Genomic DNA, 24,544 nt, shown 5'->3' with positions numbered 1-24,544 from the left:
GGTGATACTTTCATTTCGCTTCATTAGCTGGTTAGATATGTGACCACGCTGGACATATTTCTTCAGCCTCTAACCGTAGGGAATCAAGTTACTGAGGCACAAGAAACCACCAGTGCCAACCACACTCCACCTTATAACGAATGTGCTACGTGAATCGAACAAAGCTGAAAGCGGTGCATGACTTTAATGCATCCGCACGGATACAAATTTGTGGTATTTGTGTCAAGAAACGATGAGATGCTGCTTGATTATGACGCATAAACCATTTTGGTTAATGAATCAAGGCCGATGATGAGGAGGGCTTTGTATTACTCATGATGCAGATATAAAAGATTAAGTATACAGATGAGACACGAACAGCAAGAGCTGCAGTAAGAGGCCACAGCAGTTCCTGTGTTTTTCAAGGCTGGCGTTTGTGGTGTTATACTTCTCTTTTGCTTTTGTGTCTGTGTTATTATTGTACACGCAGTCACAAATAATGTTCCTTTACCCTGCAAATGCATATCAGCTTTTCTTGCAGCATTTTCTTGATATTTGTGGATTGTTGTACATGCCGTCCAAAGATAAATTTTCCTCGTTTCAAGAAGAAAAACTGCTCTGCAGAGCCATTGAGGACACCAAAGTCATGTTGTCCATATTTTCTCTATGCTAATCTTAATAGTTGAGTGTACAAGCAGGCGAAACCGTGCTGGTTAAGGGTTCACACATCCATTAAATGAAATACAACGGGACATCCGACAGCTTCTTCAGGCAAAAGTGTTTATAACTTTTCTGAACGGCTGCCATCTCTCTGATCTCTCTCCAGGATTTTGGTGGCCTTTGCATGTCTCTGTAGTCCTGACACAATTAATCCTACAAATGGGGATAAGGGCACACACACACACACACACACACACGCACACACACACACACACGCACACACACACACACACACACACACACACACACACACACACACACACACACACACGCACACACACACACACACACACACACACACACACCGTCTCTCCTCAAGTGCATTCATAGAGACACACTCCATACAAAAAATGAGGGAAGTAATTGTGTCAAGAATGAGAATGATTGCCAAGCATGACAAGTATGATTGCGTTTGCCATCGAAATACAGTGAAATGCATGTTTGTGTATTTTACAAATGTTCTGCCGGAGGTGAATACTGTCCGTGATGTGGTGTTGAGGGGTTGGCCCTGACTACTGCAGACTGTAGTAGAAAAAAGTCAAATTATTTTTCACTTGTTACTTGAATAACATATTAATATAATATTCCTTGAGACTTGAGAAAATAGCTTGTCAATTTGCATGTTGGATGTTTTATATAGTAAAGTTTTGTTGAGTGTTTTCTATTTGGAATAATGCCTTGGAACTCTAAAATGCTGAAAACAACTGAATCCAAAAGAACCATTAAAATACCATTATTGGAAATGTCACTTGGAATTCATGGATTTTTCTCGCGTAATTAAGTCTCATTCTCTCGAAAAGACTGGGTGAAATGTTTCTTTGTGTTGGTTGGAGGCACTAATAAATCACTGAAATCCTCAAAACTGCTTGTAAGACTGCAGGAACTGCATATTGACGCACTTCATCTGTTGTGTGTAAGGCCTCAATAGCACAGTGTGCCGGTTTCTAGTGATTACTGTGTTGCTGAGAGCCAGGAACAAACATTAAGTGACAGGAAGAAATCTTCTGTTTACCTGATGTTCTGTGCAACTAAAGGAATAGTTTCAATGAATCAAAAGCATGGGCTCAAATATGAAGTGACGTAACACTGGCTGAGTGAGAGCGCAGGCACTGTCTGTGTGTGTATGTGTGTTGATGGCAGATACTTCCATGGCTGCTGTAACTGGGAGTGACATTCTCCAGCAAGGAAAATGTATCAGTCTAATTGGCACTCTGTTTGAAATGCATCATGTGTGGACAAACGGTGGAACAGCGTGGCAGTGAGTGGCTCTTTGTTGAGCGTGTGAATGTCTGGCCGACCGGTAGGTGTTTGTCTGTGTGTGAAGAAGCAGTCTGTGTACGTAATAAAGCACATTATTTGTGTGGAGGTGTCCGGTAGGCCGCTCGTGATGCAAACTGCCGAGGGTGCACCTTCGCGCGACCGACGCCCATTACACAACTCTGTTTCTCTCCGTTATGTAAATAATTGATCTAGTCACGTAATATTCCTGAAGGTTGTGGCATTCAGAGGAAAACAAACACATTCCTCTTGTTTTTACTCAGCGTTCTCATGTCAGCCCCCCCCCTCCTCTTTTCTTGCAGCATGCGTCAGTGGGCTACTAGGGCCCCTGAATCGCTCAGTCAGCTCCTTTCCTCTTGAAAAAGCACTTTTCATCTCTTATTGGTTTGTGTGTTGCTTTTTTGCTCCTGCTTTGAAAAGTTTGCTGTCCCAGAAGAAGAAGAAGAAGGAGGAGGAGTAGGGGGCAACTAACGGGACCGGTGACTGGCCTGTTCCAAGCGGTGCTGTGCTGTGCTCTGCAGCCTACCTGCACACATTTTGCCTGCAGTCGCTATTTAAAGAGAGGGAAATGCTATTAATATCTTTCTACTGTTTCCACCTTTCTCCTCTCTTTCTCCTCTCCCTCCCCTCTCTGCTCACGACACTCACACTCCTCCCTCTCACGCTCCGTTAACTCTCTTTCCTCCTTTTCCTCCTCTTCAGGCAGGGCTCAATAGTTCCCCTCTTTATGGCTTGTTTGTTAGCTGCTGTTAGCATTGTGTAGGGGGGGCATGCGTGTAAACACAGTAAAGGTGTGAAGTGCTGCATTTCCAAGGTGACGTTTGACATGGGTTCATCCGTGTCTGTCACCCTCAGCCACAAATAAATCTCATGTTGTAATTTAGCTCTTTAGGGCACGTTTGTTTTAGCGGGTCTATATGTTTACCTGTGCATGTCCTTGTGAAGGTGTCACTGCAAGTGTGTGTTCAATAATTGGGCCGTGTGTGTTCTCCTTTTGTTTGTGTGTTTGTTCACCTGCTGCATATGCTTAGATTGCAGGTCAATTCCTGAAAGCCATCGTCAGAGCCTCATTGATCAGGGCTGGCGCCACACATACATATACACGTGCGCTCACATGTACAGGTGCAGGTACAGTGACATGACCCGGGTCCCCTTCTGTCACTGCACGCCATCGTTCCAGGCGGCTAGTTCTTTCTCTTTGAATCGTCAACCATCTGTCTTCCCATCTTTCTGCCTCACTTTCATCTTTTCCTCTGCATCTTCATCGCCCTCTCCTCTTCCTCTCCCTCCTCGGTCGCTTGTAACTGATAGCTGCTTTATCATCCAGAGGTGATTGAATCAAAAGTGTATTCTCCCACAGTCCAGCCCCGCTCCTCTCTTGCCAAGCATGATGACTGGCATGGAGTGCTAACCTCGTAAACACAAACAGAAACACACACACACACACACACACACACACGCACACACACACGCACACACACACACACACACACACACACACACACACACACACACACACACACACACACACACACACACACACACACACACACACACACACAGTCGTGTTTCCATCACTTTGGGGACACTACATAGACTTACATTCATATCCTGGAGACTTACCCTAACCATAACCATTACCACTACTTGCCTAACCCTAAAATTTAATGATTTACATTATCAAGTCCCCACAATGTGACTGTGTAAACAGATTTATGATGTGAGGAATACATGGCCACACACACACACACACACACACACACACACACACACACACACACACACACACACACACACACACACACACACACACACACTTATCACACTGGTTATAGCTATTCATCTCCCTGCAATATTTTGACAGTAATGTGAGATCTTGGTTTTCACATATGTATGCTTACAGGAAGAGAGCAGTAAAAGCACCCTGCCTCACTTCCATTAAAAGCAATCTGGTTGCCCTGTAGGCTGCTGCACACTTCTTCGTTGTCTGCCCCACCAGCAGCCCAATGGCCCTCTGGAGCTTTGCAGGCTGTGAGCCAAATTGTATGCACTTTATACGTACAGGGGCTTGTTGTGTGTAACAGTGATTGGTTAGAGTTTCAGGGAAGAGATAGTGTACCTGGGATGTAAATGAATAGCAATTGTATAGATCATCTTTCTTTCTTTCTTTCTTTCTTTCTTTCTTTCTTTCTTTCTTTCTTTCTTTCTTTCTTTCTTTCTTTCTTTCTTTCTATGTCTTACTGCGCTTGCATTTTTGCTCGATTCTCCACAGTGTCCACGAGACAAATTGCACTCAGTCTGCTTTTGGAGAAAAGTCAGATATTCTGCGTATATAGCAGAGCATGCATTATTCTTTCTAAAAGTTCTGGAGCAATTACTAATGCTGACAGTCTTACAGTAAACCTGAGCATCAGACTTTCATAAATTATTTTATTCATTATGTCATGATCCAGAGGATTCGCTACATGGCCTGTGATGCACCTATACATTAACATGTCCATTTATAATGAGTATAATGAGTCAGGTTGTTACTCCACCTTATCCTTGCTTCACCCCTGGTGGGATCACATGTCCGTGCTAGTTGTGGCAGGGGAGACACTATCCTGTGTTGAATGTGTGGAGCACTGTGATCTTTACCTCTAAACCAATAACCATTGATTTATTTTAGTGTCATTGCCATGAGAGCAAGGTGTGTTCAGATATTTACTTTGTCTCCTGTCTGAACCCTAAACGGGGAATCCTTTCCAGATGTCTTCATTGAAATATTTCAGTATGAAGATATTTTCTTGAGGCACGTCAACAAAGCACTCAGGGCTGAGCAGATTCCTTCCCTCATGTACCCATGAGACCATCGCTGCTGATTTGGTGGATCTTGTCTGATGCTTTGCTTTTAATTGACATTTCCCTGACATGCGGGAGGGATGGCGGATGGTGGGACTAGGGTGGATGGACAGACGGCGGTGGGGAAAGTGTGCCCTCAGCAGAAATGTGACTCTCTCTCCACATGGCCTCAAAGTCTCCTCATCTGTTTCATTTATTCATGTATTTATTTAGGGATGTATTTGCTCGTTCATATACTTATCTTTTCAGTGGGGACAACAAAACAGATGGGAGCAGGGGTGTCGTCTGGGCGGGCCTTCCCTGGTCATTTAACTCTACCCAACATGAGGAGCTGTAGCCACCCTTATGATGAGGTGATCAAAGAGGACATCTGTGGATTTCCAGTCATATATTATGTAGAAGTCACTGCAGATGACTGTTTAAAGCAGTGGGCTCAGAATCTTGTGCTCATAAGATTTTTGAGAGTTGTTGAATGAGGACAAATTTAATAAACTCTGCTAAACGCCTTTGGCAAATTCTTAACCATTCATCCATCCATTATCTATACCGCCTATCCCTTTCGGGGTTGCGGGGGGCTGGAGCCTGTCCCAGCTACAATGGGCGAGAGGCGGGGTACACCCTGAACCGGTCGCCAGCCGATTGCAGGGCCACATGCAAGGACAAACAACCATTCACACTCACACTCACACCTACGGACAATTTAGAGTCATCAATTAACCTAATGAGCATGTTTTTGGTCTGTGGGAGGAAGCCGGAGTACCCGGAGAGAACCCACGCATGCACGGGAAGAACATGCAAACTTCACACAGAAAGGCCCCGCCTGACCCGGGGATCGAACCGGCAACCTTCTTGCTGTGAGGCACGCGCACTACCTGCTGCACCACCGTGCAGCTTCTTAACCATTCATGCTTCTCGTAAATTTGGCATGAAATGCAATCTATTCATTTTGTTTCTTGCCTGGTAAGAAACACTGCGCCAGTTTATCGCAGCATCGCTGGAACCTACCGGCCTGTTGGCCACTGGAACGCGTCTTACTACCAACATTTAGCAGCAAGGTGTTTGAACAATGTTTCAACTGATTTCACCATTTGCACTACATTCATGAGAGGAGACAACAATTTATTGATTAGAATCATGTCAAGTGTTACAATACAGCAACAGCAACCAATGCAGGCTATTTCTGTATTGCCCTTGGAGATTGTGCCAACATGTTGGTTACTGCTGTGGGGACAGCGGTTACTACACATTTGGTCTTTGCAAACAGAATTATATATGTCTTTATTTACATATCGCACAGGGAAGTGAGAGTCCACAGCCATGCTAACGGCTCTGCGCTTTGGCACAGCAGTGCTTTGAGGTAAATGCTAAAGTCAGCATGCTAACATGCTCACAATTACAATAACAGGTTGATGTTTAGAGGGTGCTATATCATGTTTACAATGTTCACCATCCTGGTTTAATGTGTTAGTGTGCTAACATTTGTCTATTATCACTAAACACAAAGTACAGCTCAGGCTGATGGGAGTGACATAAACCAAAGTATTATAATTCATCCTGAGGAAGCAACCATCTATTGAATAGCTGTTGAAAAATTTCATTCAAAATCACAAATGTCAGTCTCATGGTGGCGCTAGAGGAGATCAGAGGATCACCAGAGTTACAGGGATTCATCCTCTAGGGACCACGAATGGTTGTACCAAACTTCATAGCTCTCCATTCAGTAGTTGTTGGGATATTGCCAGCATGGCTAATAAAAGTGTAACGATGTATTTGTGACTTTATGATTATTTATGTCATTAGTAACAACCCATGGGCTTAGAGCTCAGAGACTGACTGCCACATTGTTGGTTTTGATCTTTTCATGGCGTTTGGGAGAAGTAACAATAATAACAATAATAAAATATCTTTATCCCTTAAGTGCCAGAAATACCATATTAATTGTGTTACGCACTCAGTGTTGCTTGGTCTTTAAACAACACAGGACACTGACATTTACTTGGAAGACTTCAGCGTTGATGGTGTAAGTGGTATTTTGCAGCCCTGCGTGAGTTTGGCAGATATTGAGAATCAAGGCCTGTCTGGTGCTCGTGGTCTGAATGAGATGAGGTTTGAGGAGTTTGTCACTCGACACCCAGCAGATTTCCACATCGTGATTATACAGACTGGCTGCATAAACAGATATGGTGAGCTGTGTTGGCAGTAATTCGCTGCAGTGCTTTGGAGTTACTGTATGTAAGGGATAGTATTATATTCATGTAAATGCAGAGTTGTTTTCATAACTTATTTCTACGGGAATGTCGTGTCTGCATCTTCTAGAAGCCAGGCTGTCGCTCCGGCTATCTGTACCTTGTTTCCTGTCATAAAACACAAGTCAATGAAAGAAACCACCTGAGATGCTGCCCCCGACTAATCTCGTCCTTATGGAAATACGCAGTGCTTTGAGTTAATTGAGGTGAAAAAGACAGACCGTTTAGTCAGCACATTACTCAGTTGATGAACGACCAAAATGCATTGTTTGCAGACAGTCATCTGGGGGAGTTTTTTTTTTTTTTCCCCAAACTAACTCGCCGCGGCTGGAGCATAAACTCGGCCGCGCGCATGCACGACACAGTAGTAATTTTGGGGTGTCTGTTTATTCACACGGTGTCCTTCTAGCTGTCTAAGATCTACTTTGTCTTTGTATTTGTAGTGTCTCACCATCTGGAAACTGTGGCTGGGCAGGCAGACGGAACCAAAACAGTGAGAGATGTTGCTCATTCATTGACTCCTCGCGCATGTGATGACAAACCAGTGTTTTTGCAAGGTGGAGGAAAGAGATGACAGATTCAGGCTTTTCAGACTGACTGTATGAGTCACTACTGGCAGGTTTGCTTGATGCACCCCCACATCCTTATCAGATGGGCTGGACTGAGTTTTAAACAGTGGATAATGTTACAATTCAGTCTTTTCTTACAGCTGGATTACCAGTGTTTAAGTAGGATTTGGTAAAGTTTGCATTCCTTCTACGACCACTTGAAGTAGCAGAATCTGACCATTTCAACTGTTTATTTTTAATTTTTATCAATCTATTATTTACTTTGCTGCTAGCTTGACAGTAACTAGTAACTGACTGACACTGAATTGACACAAAATCAGCATCACAACAGTCTGAAACGGGTCTTTCCGATCACGTCAGCCGCTGAATTCTTCCTATTTTCTGTTTCTCATCAGCAGCTGTCCACCGCTGCTGTGTTGTTTTACTTTCCCCCATTTTTTTAAGCAGCTTTTCAACACGAGCGCTTAAAATGCATTTCATTTTACACACATTAGCCTGGTGAGAGACCTGTTGATCGCATTACTAATCGAAGAGAAAGGCCACCATTGTGTGAGACCATGAGAATTGGTTTAGTGTCCAACAAGTGTTCTCTAACTTTAGGGGCTCTGACATCTAGACCAGCTGGACCGGCAGCTGCCACCTGCCTAATCCTGCCTTGCTGTTCCCTATTTACATGGCACCCAGGGCAGGCGGTGCTGCTGTGTGCTCTCACTACTCTCTCTCTCTCTTTCTTTCCCTCTCAACTCTTTATTTTTTACCGGGCGTGTTGTCATAGAATAATTCTGTGGTCACAGATCACAGAGTATATTTATATAGGCGCTCTGGTTGTTGTCACGGAGCTGCAGTAAAGGTGTCATACATGAGGAGTTTGATGGATAAAGCCAGCAAACGCTACGGTATACGGTGTATTTTTAGGGGTCCGTTAGAGTTCTGACTAATGTAAAGCAGATTGTTGTAACTTCGTGACTGCTCTGTCATCCAGGCCGTTAAGGTCATCTCAGTGTGGTGAGCTCAGTTTGAACTTGACTTAGTGAGACGCTTTTACTTTTTAGCAGCACTTGGTAATAAACTTTAAAATCCTTCTATTTAGTCACAAAAGAAGTTTTTCTTATGATACAAAACATAAGAAAGACAGAGCTTTATCTACGAAGTGACACATTATTAACCATGGGTGATAAAATGTGCTTTATTTCTCGTGGTTGATGATGTGACATTAAGTAGATAACGTGTACTTTGGAGTACAGTATTGAACATTTTAAAGCTTTATTGTCTGATATTTTTATAAGCCTTGTTTTTAAATAGTTATTTTTGTTGATTCTTTGCTTTATGTTGTTTCTTGAATGCTGTTTTTTTGTTCTGTTGATCTTAATGAGACTTCCTGACTTCTTTGCATAAAGTTACTGAAGCTAACCTGTGATGTTTACAGTAATAGTAACTCCTCCGTCCCACTTCCCACCAACTACCGTGACCTCTACCACAAACATTAATGTATCATTAAATAATACAGATGATCTAATGACTGACAGGTAATGAAAATACAAAATGGGCGTTATTTCCTCACTTTTATCTGAAATCAAATTCCACCTTTCTGCGCTCTGTTTGCTGTGCAGATCCTTTTAGTCTTGCTGTTGACAGTTCCACTGGAGCAACATCCAACAATAACTTTTTTCCACTGGTTAAGTGGGACACAGTGTCACATAAATGCCAACATTTTTCTTTTCTGCAGCACGCCATTTAAAACATAAATGTTTTTACTTTGAAGTTAAAGTTAATGCGTCTTCTGTAGTGAGGGACATTTGTTTAAACAGCGACTGGTACTTGTGACCTGTCCCTAAAAAGATTTGACCATGAGGGAACTCACGTCTTTTGTTTTTTCTTCTGAAAGAGGAACTGATATTGTGGATGTAATATCTGTATGTGAAATCTGAACTATGAGCTATAACATGCATGCGACAGCAGTGTTAGCAGACATCATGTGCTCTCGTCTCTCTCGTCTTGAACCCAAGTTCGTAATGGAGATTGTCTAGAGGAGGTTCCTCACTTCCCCAGTGTTGATGTATAGATGACCTGTTTATATGAACAAGAGAGCACTTTGAACATGAGGCACAATTTGCTGGAATTTATGTCGTGTTTTATTCTGGAGTAGTTCTCAAGCTGAAGTGGCCATTACTTCTGCGGGACGGTCATTTTTGTCCCAGCAAGAGCTGCAGGAAAGGAGTGGTAGCACACTGTCGTACAGTACAGTGCGCGTTGCTTAACACTTTCACTGTCGAGAGGAGATCACGTAAGCACATCTGGAGATGCTGCCCATCATCCAGTCTGTGGGCTTTTTTGCAGAATCAGGGTCATTGGAGGAAGTTTAACAGCACTCAGATGTAGTTATCATGAAACCACATGTTCAGGTTCACTGTGTTGAAAATAATTACTGTACATTGTTACTTTTATTTCTTATATGCTGTCATTTATTAACATAAAACTAAACTTGGTTCCATTACTCAGATTATTGTGCCAGTGACCATGTGTGACCTGGCCTGCTGTTCTTGTATTAAGTTATGGATCAACAAATCTTTTCCTGCTTATATGCAGTTTTCTCTGTTGGTTAATCACTCAGAGAGAGAACAAAACACATTTTAATGAGTTTTTTTTTTTTTCTTTTTCAGTCAAGTAATGACTAATGGAACTCAAAAGTTACCCAAGGAGTGTTTTCATTTCTGGTGTGTGTATTTTGAAACTGTGTGATGTGTGTTTCAGTTTTCTGCTGGTGTTCAGCTGCTTGGTCTTGTCTGTGTTCTCCACCATCCCCGAACACCAGAAGTTTGCCAACCAAGGCCTCTTCATCCTGGTAAGACCCCTTCACGCACATCTGACCACTTCAGCATCTGTTTTCGTGCCCTGTCCTCTTAAACACATCGTCTCAGTTACTGCAGTGCATGCGTATGTGCTTGCGTACGTGTTGACTTACTTGCCGATGGAGGGACAGACAGCCATGTAAGCAGGTGGGAGGATTCAGGTGTTGTCGACTGTGCAGGAAATCACAGACGTGATCCACTAATCCTAATAGCTATCCCATAATCGCCACTCTCCTTAGTGCTCCAGCTGCTTTAGTGAAAGGTAATGGACACTCACTCTCTCCTTCTGGACCTGACTCGTCCCCCCTCCCCTCCCTCTACCCACCTTGCTCATCTTTACGTGTTATTTAATGGTCGGACTCCTGACTTTCACATTCCGTCTGTTCGCTCTTTCGATCAATCAACCGGCCATTAGCAGGCAATCAGCCATTAGTGGATTTTACTTACACGGACGTTTGCTCTAATGACACATTGGTTCACTGCACCTTAAACTGCCCGTACAGTCTAGGAACCTGAAAGCAAGAAAGACAAAGAGATGGAGAGGAGTGACAGAGTGGCGTGTTTATAGGATGTGACTGCTACAGTGGCACTCTCATAATTTTCAATCTTTTAACTTGATCTTTTATAGAGTAAAAACAAAACAGGCGTAACAGTTCTCGCTTTGGAGCAGAGTTTATTAAATAGAGCATGTGCATCGTGTGAAGAATATACACATCAGCTTTCAGTGTTTCCCACAGATTGAGGCGTCACAATGATGGGATTTGTCACATATGACGAAATGTGCATGATGCTTTGGATAAACACAATAACATTTCTCTGGAGAAATTGATGCACATGCTAACAAAGATGCACAATGGCTACATTTAATGATTTTAAGGAAAAGCATTGAAACTGTTTTATTTGACTTTTGAAAGGAAAGAAAAATATATACTTGGTTCTTGGGTAGGTGGTGGAAATTTTGTTTGTGTGATCTGTCAAACAGCACATTCACTGACTGTGTGTGTGTGGTTTGTAGGAGTTTGTGATGATAGTGGTGTTTGGGTTGGAGTACTTCATCAGGATCTGGGCGGCTGGCTGTTGCTGCAGATACCGTGGATGGCAGGGACGGCTGAGATTTGCCAGGAAGCCCTTCTGTGTCATAGGTTAGTGTTGTGTGCGCGCGTGTGTGTGAACAGTTTGCAAACCCACGTCAAACATCTGTGTGAGCTCATGAGAAAATCTGAAATCTTATCTCCTCATAATGACAAACTTCTCCATAGACTTCATAGTGTTTGTGGCATCGTTGGCGGTGATAGCAGCAGGGACGCAGGGCAACATCTTTGCCACGTCAGCCCTGCGCAGCATGCGCTTCCTGCAGATCTTGCGAATGGTTCGCATGGACCGACGGGGAGGCACCTGGAAACTACTGGGCTCAGTGGTTTATGCTCACAGCAAGGTGGGAATGCTCAGTATAGTCCTCTTTTTGAACATGCTCTACTACAAAAACACACTTTCTCTGCTTTACATTTGAGGCGATTGTTGTGCATGAGCTGTTTAGACACTGAACAGGATAAATAACTTCTTAACTCTCAGTGTTGAGGAATGTGTGGTGAGTCGACGGATGGCCAGCTGTTACCTGATTACACTAACTACCCTCAAACTCCAAACTCTCCTTTAGCTGCTCATTTTTGCCAATTAGCTGTTGTGCTGACCCAAACACCTCACACCCACCGTTTGGCTGCACAACACAGTTAGACGGTGTTGATGATGATGAATTGATGCATCGGCTGTCTAAGTGGAAGCGTGCAGCCAAGTCAAAGTAGAAGCCAAATGTGATGATGATGGGAGTTTAGCCAATCATGATGATAGTGATACGGTAATGACAGCAGGGATTATGATGGTAAAGATGCTGCTGCTGCTGCTGACAGGTGTGATTGATACCTACGTCTCTGTCTCTCTCTCAGGAGTTGATTACAGCCTGGTACATAGGTTTCCTGGTCCTGATCTTTGCCTCCTTCCTCGTCTACCTGGCAGAGAAAGACAGCAACACAGACTTCAACACCTATGCAGACTCCCTCTGGTGGGGGACTGTGAGTACTACACAATGCACAATGCACGCACACTGAGGCTGAAGAAGTGAGATTTTACTTTTGTCATCATTAACAGTCGACATCTAGGAATAGTACATGAAATGAATAAAAAAAAGTTTGCAAACAGATATCAGCAGTAATCCACGATTCAAGATTGAATCAATTTTATTTAATAGCAGTAGTGGTAAATACAGAGAATAATGCAGCCTGTGAGCCCAATATTTAGCTTTTTTTTTATCATATAGTGTATGTGAGGTCATCTGTATTTTTTCACCCACCCAGATAACTCTAACCACTATTGGCTATGGTGATAAGACCCCTCATACCTGGCAGGGGCGGCTCCTCGCTGCAGGTTTTGCTCTGCTGGGAGTCTCCTTCTTTGCCCTGCCTGCCGTGAGTCTCCCATATGTTCACACAAGCATATACATTTCTTCACAACCCTGTTAGTGGCTCTTCTTGTGACTTTGATTCGACCTCTGACCCTCAGGGAATTCTGGGGTCAGGCTTTGCCTTGAAGGTGCAAGAGCAGCACCGGCAGAAGCACTTTGAGAAGAGGAGGATGCCTGCTGCCAACCTGATACAGGTAATGACCACAGTGTTTCAGTATGGTGTTTGATAGATTCACACTCAAGCTACAGTTAACGCTGACTTTGTTTGACCTTCTTCAGGCTGCATGGCGCCTCTACTCTACAGACGCCAAACACTCCTATCTGACAGCTACGTGGTACTTCTATGACAGCATGTTGCCGTCATTCAGGTAGGCTCTCTCATCTGCCTCCATGTTCAGCTCTGAGTGGATTCAACCATCACAAATCTTTGGTTGCCTTTGCTTCTTTGTTTGAAGTGTTGTAATACATGCAGACAGAGATCTGAGAGCTGCATCACAAAATAGTGAATCGTGTACAATCATTAGTGATACTTTGTTTTGTTCCTGCTCATTCATTCATATTCATGTAAAGAAGACACAGCACATACCACAAATGCAACCTTTTGTCCATCAAGAACCATTTTTAGTTACATTTGTGCAGTGGTGGCTTTAGATACAAAAGAACTGCTAAATTATTATTTTGGATTCAATTTGGGCCAAGCCCTTCCAAATGCTTCTGCCACCGCTATTCAATATACATTTACATTACTTTTGTTCTACGCAGTGGTTTCTTATATTTTGCATTTACAGAATGCATTAATTTGACTAATTTTGATTTGCTTGAAAGGAGGGGAACATGAGAAACTCAAACAGAGACATCTCTTTGACACTGACATCACGTCAAAACTTTGCAACATCTTAAAGGCCCAGTGTGTTAGATTTAGGCAGATCCCTGTTCCCTGTTACACCGCCATGTTTCTACAGTAGCTGAGAATGGACAAACCAAACACTGGCTCTAGAGAGCGCCTTTAGCTGGTGTGGCGAGGTGTATTCAATTGGCTGCAATCTGCAACCTCACCACTAGCTGCCACTAAATCCTACACACTGGACCTTCAAATGAAAATTTTCACTTATCTCATTTCTCTCAAGTATCCCTCTTCTTTTGAGCTTTTGGACCATTGATTTGGCCTTTTTGTGAGTTTTTCATATTTTGTTGTTTTTTTGTTCATTCGTCATGTTTTTTTTGTGTTTATTTGTGCACGTGGGGTGTCAGAGAACTGACGCTACTGTTCAGTCACCTCCAGCGACAGCGTAGCACCAAGAAGGTTCTCCACAACTCCTACCACACGCTGCTGTCTGGGCTGTGGCCCTACAGCTCCCCCTATCTGTCGGGGGACAGGTATGCACCCCGCCACCTCACACAGCCTCACAGCACACCCAGACAGGTGGCTGAAAGTCTACTTAAACTCACACACAGACACCCAATCAAAACAGTAACAACATGGGACAATACATTCAACAGGTGTACAAAGAAAATCAAAGTTGATTGCTGCTGGAGCTTTCTGCATGGATGTGTTGTTTATCTAACAATGTGTCACTAATGCTGAAGTGAGACCACTGTGTTGCAGGCCCCCCTGCTTCTCTGCATCTTTGTCTGCTTAGCTCATAGTCTTGCCATCTCCACCGCCTCCCGCTGTTCACTTACTGGTTGCCTCTTCCTGTCTTCCTCTTTCTTTCCCTATATTCCATCGTATCTTTTCCATGCTGTCCATCCTCCATCCTTCATCTGTTCTCAGGAGGGCAGAAGTTCCATGCAGGTTTGTTCTTCAAGTCAAGAGCCGTGCTTGTTGATTGAAGGGTATCTATAGTTGGAGCAGATTTGCTGCAGTAGATTCATAACTTCTTTAGCGTAAACAGGGTACTGAAGGGACTCATGGACTTATGCATGCATTAGATGAGAGATCAGTGTACCTGAATAACAGAAGTTTTGCTGGTAGAAATGATGTGTTTGATGTGAGGACCTGCTGTCCCACCATGATGTTTAATGGGCTGTCCTGATGAATATACTCAGGTGAAACCTACTACCTTTGCATGATCCTTTGAAAACACCTCCTCACTTCTCACTACGTGTCTCTCCATAATCCAAAGCTGCCTCTCAGAAGTACATTACCAGCTTCCAGGAAGGCGATAAGATCAGGGAAGGGATGGGCACTTTGGAATATTGAGATGTCACACCTGACCCCTCTGCCTCACCCTCTCTCCCTGGTTTTTCCTTGGCTACGTTTTATCCTCACGGGTTCACCGTGCACCCGGGTTGTGTCCCAGGACTTTTGGTCTACCTTCACCCTCCCCTCCTTTCTTCCACTCCTCTCTGCCCCTCACCCTCTCTCCCTCTGCCTTGTGTGTCTCCCCAGTCAGCTCCTTTCTAAAAAACGGGGTCTCTTCCGGATTCACGCTGGCCGCAAGCAGAGGTATCCACGGCAACAAGCTTGTGCACGGGGCACGCCAAAACATCACCGAATCAATAACACCACCCCTTCTCCTCCTTTGACACGCACAACCTGCTCGCCTTGCCTGAAATACTCAAACATTTGTGGACTGTTTAGTTTCTGTTAAACCATTCACACCAAGAATTAGCTGAATGAAAACTAACTGTAGGAGCAGGTGCTATTATGATGGCATCTGTCTTATTTTCAACCATATCCTGCACTTACTAATTACATTTTGAGCAGACTCTACGCTCTGGTCCACAAATGCTTGAGTCAGTCCTTTGCTGTGAGGAAATGCTGTGCTCTTAGGGCTGATTCTGCTTGGTTTGGCTTAAGAGACGTGATAAACCATGTGATGAAAACACAGCTGAAGTCCTCAATGGTTTATGACTGTGACAAAAAGACCTGTTCCTTTTTAGCTGCCATCAAATGTTTCATCGGTCATCTCTGATAAAATGAGGAAATAACACATTCGCTCAAACATAAGCAACAACTTTCCCTAAATTGGAGCCGAAGTGAAAAGAATTGCCCCGCTCTTGACTCGCTTTATGTTTTCAATTCAGCCGTTTGCCTCATTTGTAGGTCTTCTTGGAGAGAGCGTTTAAATGATTCAGCATGCTTTTCCTAGTGCACATTTGCCATAACCTTTGTACAAAATCAGTGTGTTTGTGCTGTATCTTTAAAAGGTTGTAAGTGCTCAAACGTTTTTGTTTGCATGCGATATTCCAGTGTTTTGGAATTCAGTAAAGTCCCGAATGCCTCCACATCCCGACAGCATGCAAAAGTCTTTCACTCTATCTTCCCCATTTCCTCCAGTCTACCTGAAGCGTTTCAGCTTGCCAGTATGAAACGCCGTTTCCACTAACATCCCTTAACTATTTAAATTTTAATTTAAATGGCACTCACAATGAAGAGTATATCATCGTAAAACTGTGGGAGTGAACGACTGGGCAGGAATTGCTCTGCGGTGCATGATTTTTGCATTGCCTTATGGATCCGTGACAGTGTGTAACATGTAAGTGGCTACAGAGAGGGAGTGGTCTCAAGAGCGTGCTAGGAGTCAATCCGTTGGAGAGAATGGCTGCCAAATAGCTTTCCTGTAAACAGATGACCTCACATATCGGCCGGAGAGTACTTAATGAGACACGTTTTGTACGGCTGTGCTTTGAAGCCTGTATTTTGATGCTTATTCACTCTGTTGAACGGATTAAGGAAGCGTGTCTTTATTCTGATGGTGGGTGGGACATTTTCCGCCGTCCCAGCACTACTGCAAGTCTTGAATCAGGTTTCAGTCTGAGTTTGCTGATTCAGGTGCTATGATAGGCACATTAAATGAGCAAATCCTCAGGGCAGAATGAGTTTTTAGCAATACTGAGTGGTCCCTGTGGTCAAGCTGCCTCCGTGACAAGTCAGCTAGTCTGTCCTTCGCTGAGAATGTAAATGTCTGCCTGTGTCCCTGTTTTGTGTGTTTGTTTGCGATTGTTATGAAAGTCAGAGGCCATATTTTTGTGTTAACTCACTATTACTAACAAACTCTTTTCTGACAAGCTCGAGCTGCCCTTCTGCTGCCTCCTTAAACTCCCAGGATAACACAGCTTAGTTTCCCACTAAGGTCAAAGGTGTTGTGATCTTTGAGAAAAACCCAGGGCCTGTCCTGATCTGAAACTAAATACTGCACCTTCAGGTGTTTGACTATTTTATCTTCACTGTCAGCAGTAAAATTGGCTTCCGGGATCGGATCAGGATGAACAATTCCCGATCATCCCAAACCATTCGGAACAAGGCGTCACCGCTGCCGCCGGGCTCCAGTGTCCGCCGCTCTCCCAGCCAGGAGAACGTCCCCGAGGCCACAAGCCCGGGGAAGGTCCAGAAGAGCTGGAGCTTTAATGACCGCACACGCTTCCGCACCTCCCTTCGGCTCAAACCACGTCCACCCGCTGATGGTAGGCGACACACAGATGTCCACACACTGTTGGTTCACTCACGCTCGCAGGGATCGTTTCTGCATGATGACGTCTGTCCCTCTGTCTTGGCTCAGTGGAGGGGGTCGGGGAGGACAGCGTGGAAGATAAACCGTATTGTGACGTGGCCATGGAAGAGGTAATCCCAGCAGTGAAGACGCTCATACGGGCTGTCAGGTGAGTCCTGCTATCAACAGTATGTTTCTTTTCTAGCTGATCACACAGCTTTTTGTAATTGTGAGCCTCCTCCAAACAAGGTGGGAGCTCCAGCTGCAGTAGTAGTTGTTAAAGTGAATTAAAAGGAGTCTCTTAAACCCAATAAACAAACTTTTCACATGAAAGATTTTTTAAAAGACCTGCTCATCTGTGTTTTGGTGCAACAGTACAACAGTTCTGTGGGCAGTGGATCCTCTTCTTGTGGTTTTTAATAAACCTTTCCTGACTTGTGCTGAAACACAAGAAATCTTTGCCCCCCCCACCCCCAAAAGGGATCAGAGTGACGTCTATTATTGTGCTGAAATTTGTCTTTGATAACCCATTTTTACTGTTATAATGTTTGAGTTATTCATTGACAAGATCAGGAAAATAATACTTATATAAGAATTTCAACAAATACTGAATGGAATAAGCGGCATATAAAACTTTAAGAAATGCTTTATAACACACTATAATGTACATCTAAGCAAATGTAAGTCTTAATTATATATTTATAACTCCTGTGGCTGCATATGAGTTAACGTTGGAGTATAAACAGTTAATGAATGAGAATATGGTGAAACGCAGTTGGAATAATATCAAATATGTCTTCATAGGAGAAGTTATCATTAAAAATATTTCTCCCATTACTGTAGTGGTAAAGGTAAGTTTTTAAAAAGCTATTACAAAGTCATCAGCCTCTTTTGGGGTCTGGATTTACATAGTTATGTTTGATATCCCCTTTGCAATTAAACTACATACAGCCACAGGATCCGGTTTTACTTTTGAAAGCAGGTCACACGGTCTTCTTCTGAAATCCTCAGGATCCCTGTGGGATATTTTTGAACCTAACATATTTCAGCTACGTGCTAAAAATGGCTCTGTCAGGTTGAGTTAAATACAACACATTCATCAACAAGATATCACAACTCTGAATGTGCTCCACTAAATGATAGCGAGTACAATTTTTTTGCAGTGTCTCAAAATACACTGACAAGGCTCCTAAAGGTGCAAGCTGGAGCAGCTGTGTCTCTGGCCACTGATAGAATAAGGTCACTTAGGCCAGATGAACAACCGATGCACACATATTCAGACCGTGAGCTCTTCTCATGGCATTTTACAGCCTGCACTAATGGGCGAACAACAAGCCGCTCCTCCATTTAGGCGCTGGCGTGTGCAGATTCAGCTGACGGAGTAGAAATGTCCACTTAGAAGAGGTAACTGAGCCCTCGTGCAGGCAGGGTTAGTTCCCTCGTGTGACCTTGTCGCTCCGCTCATTCAGACTGGTCATGTGTAAGGTGGCGTGATGGGGTGGAATGTTAGAGTACACACACTCTCACACACACACACACACACACACACACTGTACAGCTGGAGGATCACAGTACATTACGACTGCACAGAGACAAACGATATTGTTCTGTTTAGACAAGGACAACTGTAATAACAGTTGATTAAAAGCATTGCTGATATTGATATTGATTGCTGTCATTGTGTCATCTCTTCCTGTAATTCATCGACTAGATGCTTTGATGTGTTGTTACCGCTGTGTATCAGTGGTGGATGTCCTTACACGCTGTGTGCTTTAACACTTTTAATGAATGGGAACATCCCTCTTCACCTTATAGTCATGAATAAGGCAAAAACACTGCACGTGTACACTAGATGCACTCCTAATGCAGTGTGTGTGTGTGTGTGTGTGTGTGTGTGTGTGTGTGTGTGTGTGTGTGTGTGTGTGTGAGGAAATGCTCTGCTGGCAGACCTATACCATGAGTGTAATAGTGTAACTGCATTGTTTTTCACTTATGGTGGCAGAAAAAACTACGACTGCGAGCAAACATCTGGTGTTGAGGCCACGCTGGTCTCTAGAGAGGTTTGATGCGAGCGGATTAAAGTGGCTGCTCCCTGATGTCGGCGCCGTTTCCCTCGCAGCATTTCTCATGGCAGCGTGAAGTCTGTGAGCTTCCATATGCGCTCTGTGGTGCTCTTGAATGAAGTGGGTTTGAGCCTGGCAATAAACAGCGCGTGTTGGGCCCAGCTGCTGAGATGCATAACGTATAATCACATTATTGTCTGTTTGGTTCCATCCAGGGATCTTTGTGTGTGTCGCGCTGCCTTCTTGCTCCCCACTCTCACTGTGCAATAAAGGCAATTTCATAAATAAGTTAGTAATTAGTGAAACAAATCAGCTCTCTGAACATGGCCCCGTGTTAAGCTCTTTGGTGATTTACAGCACATAGGTACTTTCTGGTCTTGGGATGCAGCATGACATATTGTTTGATATCGCTGTGCCACCGATAGGATATAATATGACCCCTCCTCGGGTTTGCACTTGACTCAGCAGATAGCTCTGACCTCAGCTGCTCTGTGCTGCAGACAACAGAAGAGAAGGAGTTCCTATAGATAGTGCAGGTGTGTAAACAGCAGGTGCTTCTCTCACACAGACACACACACACACACATATGCACACACGAGGCGTCTCATGATTGATGTCTATGAAACACAGAATTTTGCGGCAGTGCTGAGATTTCACTTTAGAGAGATGCATGTGGTGTATGGCTGCTGGAACGAACGCGTACGGTGTTCTGCTTATGTGCAGAGGGGTAGGCAGAGGGAGCAAGAGGAGAAGAAGAAGACAGGTGGTGGAAGATGTTTAAGCAAGCCCTGATGTCTTTCTGTGCTCTCTACTGTGACTCTCCTCATGCACAAATCCAATACTGCAAAAACACAAAATTTCTGCCTGTTTGCAGTCTTGGATTCAGCCCCTACTTTATTAAATGAATAGTTCAGACATGCTTACTGTCTGAATACACATACTGTGGCTTGTGCATTAAATTTTGTTCACTTAGCAGGTCGGTAGTCTAACCTGGCGAAGAATCAGACGTGCCTCCTGCAGTGGCCCACCAAGGATTCGTGTCAGCATAACAGTCATTTCTAAGTTACAGATAAAACCTCGCCATTGGAGACTATCTGGGATCCACCTTTGCTGAATTGCAAAAATATTTGCACTAGCTATGCAAGCATTTTGGGTGACACTTCCTGTCCCTCCAATTATTGCTGTGTTTTTACGTCTCCACTTGCTATTAGGAAGGTACAATATCTTATAGAAAGCCGTTTCAGCTGTACTGTACCACAGCCAGTGACGTGCAACAGTAGCTGGAAGTTTCTTGGGGGGGCAGTGGGGGCCACGGTCAAACCTGGCCATGTATTATGAAAGCCATTTCATCCACTGGACAAGAGAGTCAGCATTTTGAGGAAACCCTCGGAGGCTCCAAATCAAAAGCCCCCGCCCACCGTATCCCCAACTTTTTCTTTTACCCACACCTGAGACCCACCCTGGCAAAAAAAATCTGCATCTACCTGCAAAATAAGAAAAGACCGCCTGCAAAAATACCCTATACGCAGGAGTCATCAAGAAACATAGTGCTGCATGAGGGGGAAGAGTGCGCTGATGGCTGCTACGCCACCAGCTGTAGACCGCCGCTCCTCCTCCTCCTCCTCCCTCTCCCTCACAGCCCCCTTTCTTCTTTGTTGCAGCACCGGTCACTCCACAAAACCACATGCTGTATGTGGCTGCTGTAAATGCAAGCCCCGCACACCTCAACAAAGGTTACAGTGGTTATTTCAGAAGCTGACCCCGCTCTCTAAGTTCAGATTTCACTTGCCCCTCGCTCAGCCCACGTGTGTGTAGTTGTGCTGGTGCGTGCTTACTTCTGACCACGAGTGTGTACATGTTTGCTTTCGTGGCGTTCTGTTTTCTGTCTACGCAGATTTGCGCGCGTCTGACGTTTTCTCAGAACAGCTGAGCGTTTCTGATCTTCCGCTTCCCAGACCTTTGATGTGATTTCTTTTCTTCCTGTGAAGGCAAATGGGAGTATTACAGTGGACTTAGTCGTCTGGTTGTGTGAGATAGGATTCCCTCGTAAAAAAAAAAAAAAAGCCTCCTTCCTCGCCCTTCCGCTCTCTCTCCATCTCTCCCAGCTTGATTTGTAGCGCAATCCATCACAGGGTGAGATGACAGCTTGAGTGTGTATATTTTGTCTCGCTTACATTTGGTGTTTCCAGACCTTGTGCGGAGCCAGCATCTCTGAGCTGCCTATCACACAAGTGATAAGAAGGGAATTGGATGACCCAACCTCCACACACAAAACCAGGCGCACACCCACTAGCACACACACACACAAACATGCTTAAACTGTCCTCCTTTCCTCATTATCTCTGGCACATCCTCCTCTCCCTCCACCGTGACGTCCAACCAGAGGAGGCTGTCAGTGATGTGCTCACTGGGTGCAGTAGTGCTGGGTCAACATTCCTCGGTGTGATCCCCCCACAACGGGATGTGGGTGGTGATGATGAGATGTGTGCTCTGGGGGTGGGAGCAGCTGCAGTGACACCAATATGGCTGTCATCCTGAGAAAAGAGCAGAAACAGGGGAAAGCTCCAATAGAGGTGTGTGTACGTGTTACACATTACTATCTGCGGATTTGCTGAAACAGCAAGCACTGATAAGCAAATGTCTCTCGGAGATGTTGTCATCATCACAATATATCCACAGGGTTTAGTACGGGAGGGACTCTGCTCTCTTTATGGGGCTGTTTGTGAATGATAAGGTCACTCTGACTGTAATTAATCTTGTTATTCTCAGGGTCTCTCGCACCCTTTGATAGCTGTCTTGCCCCTGCATTTTTTCCAGAGGTTAACTCTATGTCCATATACGTGGGTGTGCGCTGTGAGGCTCTGTAAAGGTTCTCAGAGGAATGATAACAGTCTGCTGTGTTTGTGTGTTTGTGCAGGATCTTAAAGTTCCTTGTGGCCAAGAGGAAGTTTAAGGAGACGCTGCGTCCGTATGATGTGAAGGACGTCATAGAGCAGTACTCTGCTGGACATCTGGATATGCTGGGCCGTATCAAGAGCCTGCAGATGCGGTAGGTTTCGCACATACAGCCAATACCGCTCTGTTGCTTGACATCTGGTTTGTTTAAAAAAAAAGCTGAGTTATTAAAATCTCAAATTCTCTTTGTGGGATCTGGCCATCCATGTACCTCTTTTTCTTTAAAAAATAGTCTTTCCTCCTCATTGAAAATATTAAGTTCACTTTCATGTGCCTTTAAATCTACCCTGTTGAAGGATGGTTTGACATTTTAAGAGAATGCACTCATTCACTTTCTTGCAAATAGTTAGATGAGAAGATCAATACCACTTTCATGCCTTTACAGTATGTATGACTCTGCAGTCAGCAGCTTGTTAGCTTAGCTTAGCATAAAGACTGGAAACAGCTGGATTGGATCTATCCAAAGGCAAGAAAGGAAATGTTCTCCAAAATGCTAAATTAGTCCTTTAAGCTTATGTCAAATCAATAAAAAGAGTCTGCAACTCCTAGATTCTCCAAGTCTAAGTGTTCATCATGTTTACTGGAATCTGTTGTTTTTGTGTGAAAGAGTGGACCAGATTATTGGGCGAGGAACCGTCCAGCCCGATAAGAAGGTGCGTCCTGAAAAGGGAGAGAAGACACCGCCAGAACTGGACCCACTGGATGAACTAAGCATGATGGGACGTGTAGTGAAGGTGGAAAAACAGGTAACGGAGGAAGACTTTGATTTTTGTAGCAGTTGTGGAACCATGTTCTCTGTAAAAACATGTGAATCAGGTGCACAGTCTCAATGGATTGCCTTCATTCACTCTGGTCGATCTAAAAAAGGTGCCATAAAAAGTACAGGAAGTGCAATAAATTGAAAGCAGGAAATGATCTGATCCGGCATTTAAGAGCTGACTTCCCTGTTCAGCTAACTGAGCGAGTTTTCTCTCATCAGTCTTTCTTTTCTGCGGCTCCCAAGTGAAACCAAAGAAGCTTGACACATTTCAGTGTGTGTGTGTGTGTGTGTGTGTGTGTGTGTGTGTGTGTGTGTGTGTTTGTTCAGGTACAGTCTATAGAGAACAAGCTGGACCTCCTGCTCAACTTCTACTCCCAGTGCCTGAAGAAAGGCTCATCCAACTTCACCCTTTCCACCCTCCTGGACCCTGACCTGACATCTGACTACCACAGCCCCACGGACCAAAGAGACCTCTTCCCCTCCGCTAACACACTCAACATCTCCCTGTCTGAGAGCGGCAACTTGGAATGACAGCGAGCTGAGCAGTCCTGGGGCTGTTCGAACACAGACACAAACCCTTTACAGTACGTCTTCCTGCGGCCGAGTCCTCACTTGAAGCAGCCCGACCTTAATGTCGTCCCTTCACTGCATTTCATGTCTGCCTGGGATGATTTTTATCCCTCCCTCACCTCTTTCTCCTGAAGTGAATGTGCTTCCAGAGGCCACCAGATGGCTCTACCTGACAAGGAGCCTCAGCCAAAGCTGCTCACCGCACACGCCTCCGAACCCACTGGATGAAGGTGGAGATGAACGAGGTGAACAACTATGACTTGACTACTGAACCACTTTCACCCGCTCAGCTCATGCTATACTATGCCTACTTTAAAGCTTCAGCTGTAGAAAATCAGACATTAAGCTTTGGATTTTTGTAAATCTTTTCCCTCCATCGTCATTGCTTTTTTTCTTTGCTGCTTGAATCAACCGACTAAGAGTTTGTTGACTCACACACTACCAGACGAACAATAAGAAATAAAGGAGCCGTCGACACTGAGATAATCTGCTCCCTCAGACCTGGAAGGACACCTTGCCAAAGCACCAAACCTCCACGGTACACCTTCCCACCCAAACAAGGGAGTTTTAAACTTAATCCTGCTTTAATTGCCCAAACAGAGCTGGGGGGCCGTGTCGGAGTGACTGATGTGTACTGTACATTGCTGTTTGTTTTCATCTCCATTCCCTCTCTCTAAAGTTATCTCTCTAGCAAGCCCACTGCAAAAAAGACAAAAAGACAAAAACAAAAAAAAACCTAAATCCCTGTTTGTCTCCCATTCAGGTGAGGAATCTTACTACTTATTTAGGATTTTAAAGAGCCAAAATGACCCCTCACAAG

General features: G+C 44.2%; 1 protein-coding gene across 1 annotated transcript in view; it reads left to right on the top strand.

Moving 5' to 3' along the window:
• The window catches only part of LOC139345777 (potassium voltage-gated channel subfamily KQT member 4), a 42,442-nt gene extending 18,212 nt beyond the window's left edge, over positions 1 to 24,230 (top strand). Inside the window, exons 2-14 of the mRNA XM_070984598.1 lie at positions 10,385 to 10,475; positions 11,498 to 11,624; positions 11,742 to 11,917; positions 12,426 to 12,551; positions 12,834 to 12,944; positions 13,039 to 13,134; positions 13,220 to 13,308; positions 14,192 to 14,317; positions 17,121 to 17,350; positions 17,446 to 17,545; positions 22,357 to 22,488; positions 23,002 to 23,140; positions 23,482 to 24,230. Of these exons, the coding sequence (XP_070840699.1) occupies positions 10,385 to 10,475; positions 11,498 to 11,624; positions 11,742 to 11,917; positions 12,426 to 12,551; positions 12,834 to 12,944; positions 13,039 to 13,134; positions 13,220 to 13,308; positions 14,192 to 14,317; positions 17,121 to 17,350; positions 17,446 to 17,545; positions 22,357 to 22,488; positions 23,002 to 23,140; positions 23,482 to 23,685 (1,747 nt within the window). The 3' untranslated portion in view covers positions 23,686 to 24,230. The remainder of the gene's footprint in view (positions 1 to 10,384; positions 10,476 to 11,497; positions 11,625 to 11,741; positions 11,918 to 12,425; positions 12,552 to 12,833; positions 12,945 to 13,038; positions 13,135 to 13,219; positions 13,309 to 14,191; positions 14,318 to 17,120; positions 17,351 to 17,445; positions 17,546 to 22,356; positions 22,489 to 23,001; positions 23,141 to 23,481) is intronic.
• Positions 24,231 to 24,544: the final 314 nt, after the last annotated feature.

This window comes from Chaetodon trifascialis, chromosome 17 (assembly GCF_039877785.1).
Source record: "Chaetodon trifascialis isolate fChaTrf1 chromosome 17, fChaTrf1.hap1, whole genome shotgun sequence".
NCBI classification, from domain to species: domain Eukaryota; kingdom Metazoa; phylum Chordata; class Actinopteri; order Chaetodontiformes; family Chaetodontidae; genus Chaetodon; species Chaetodon trifascialis.
This window is presented reverse-complemented; position numbering and strand designations above follow the sequence as displayed.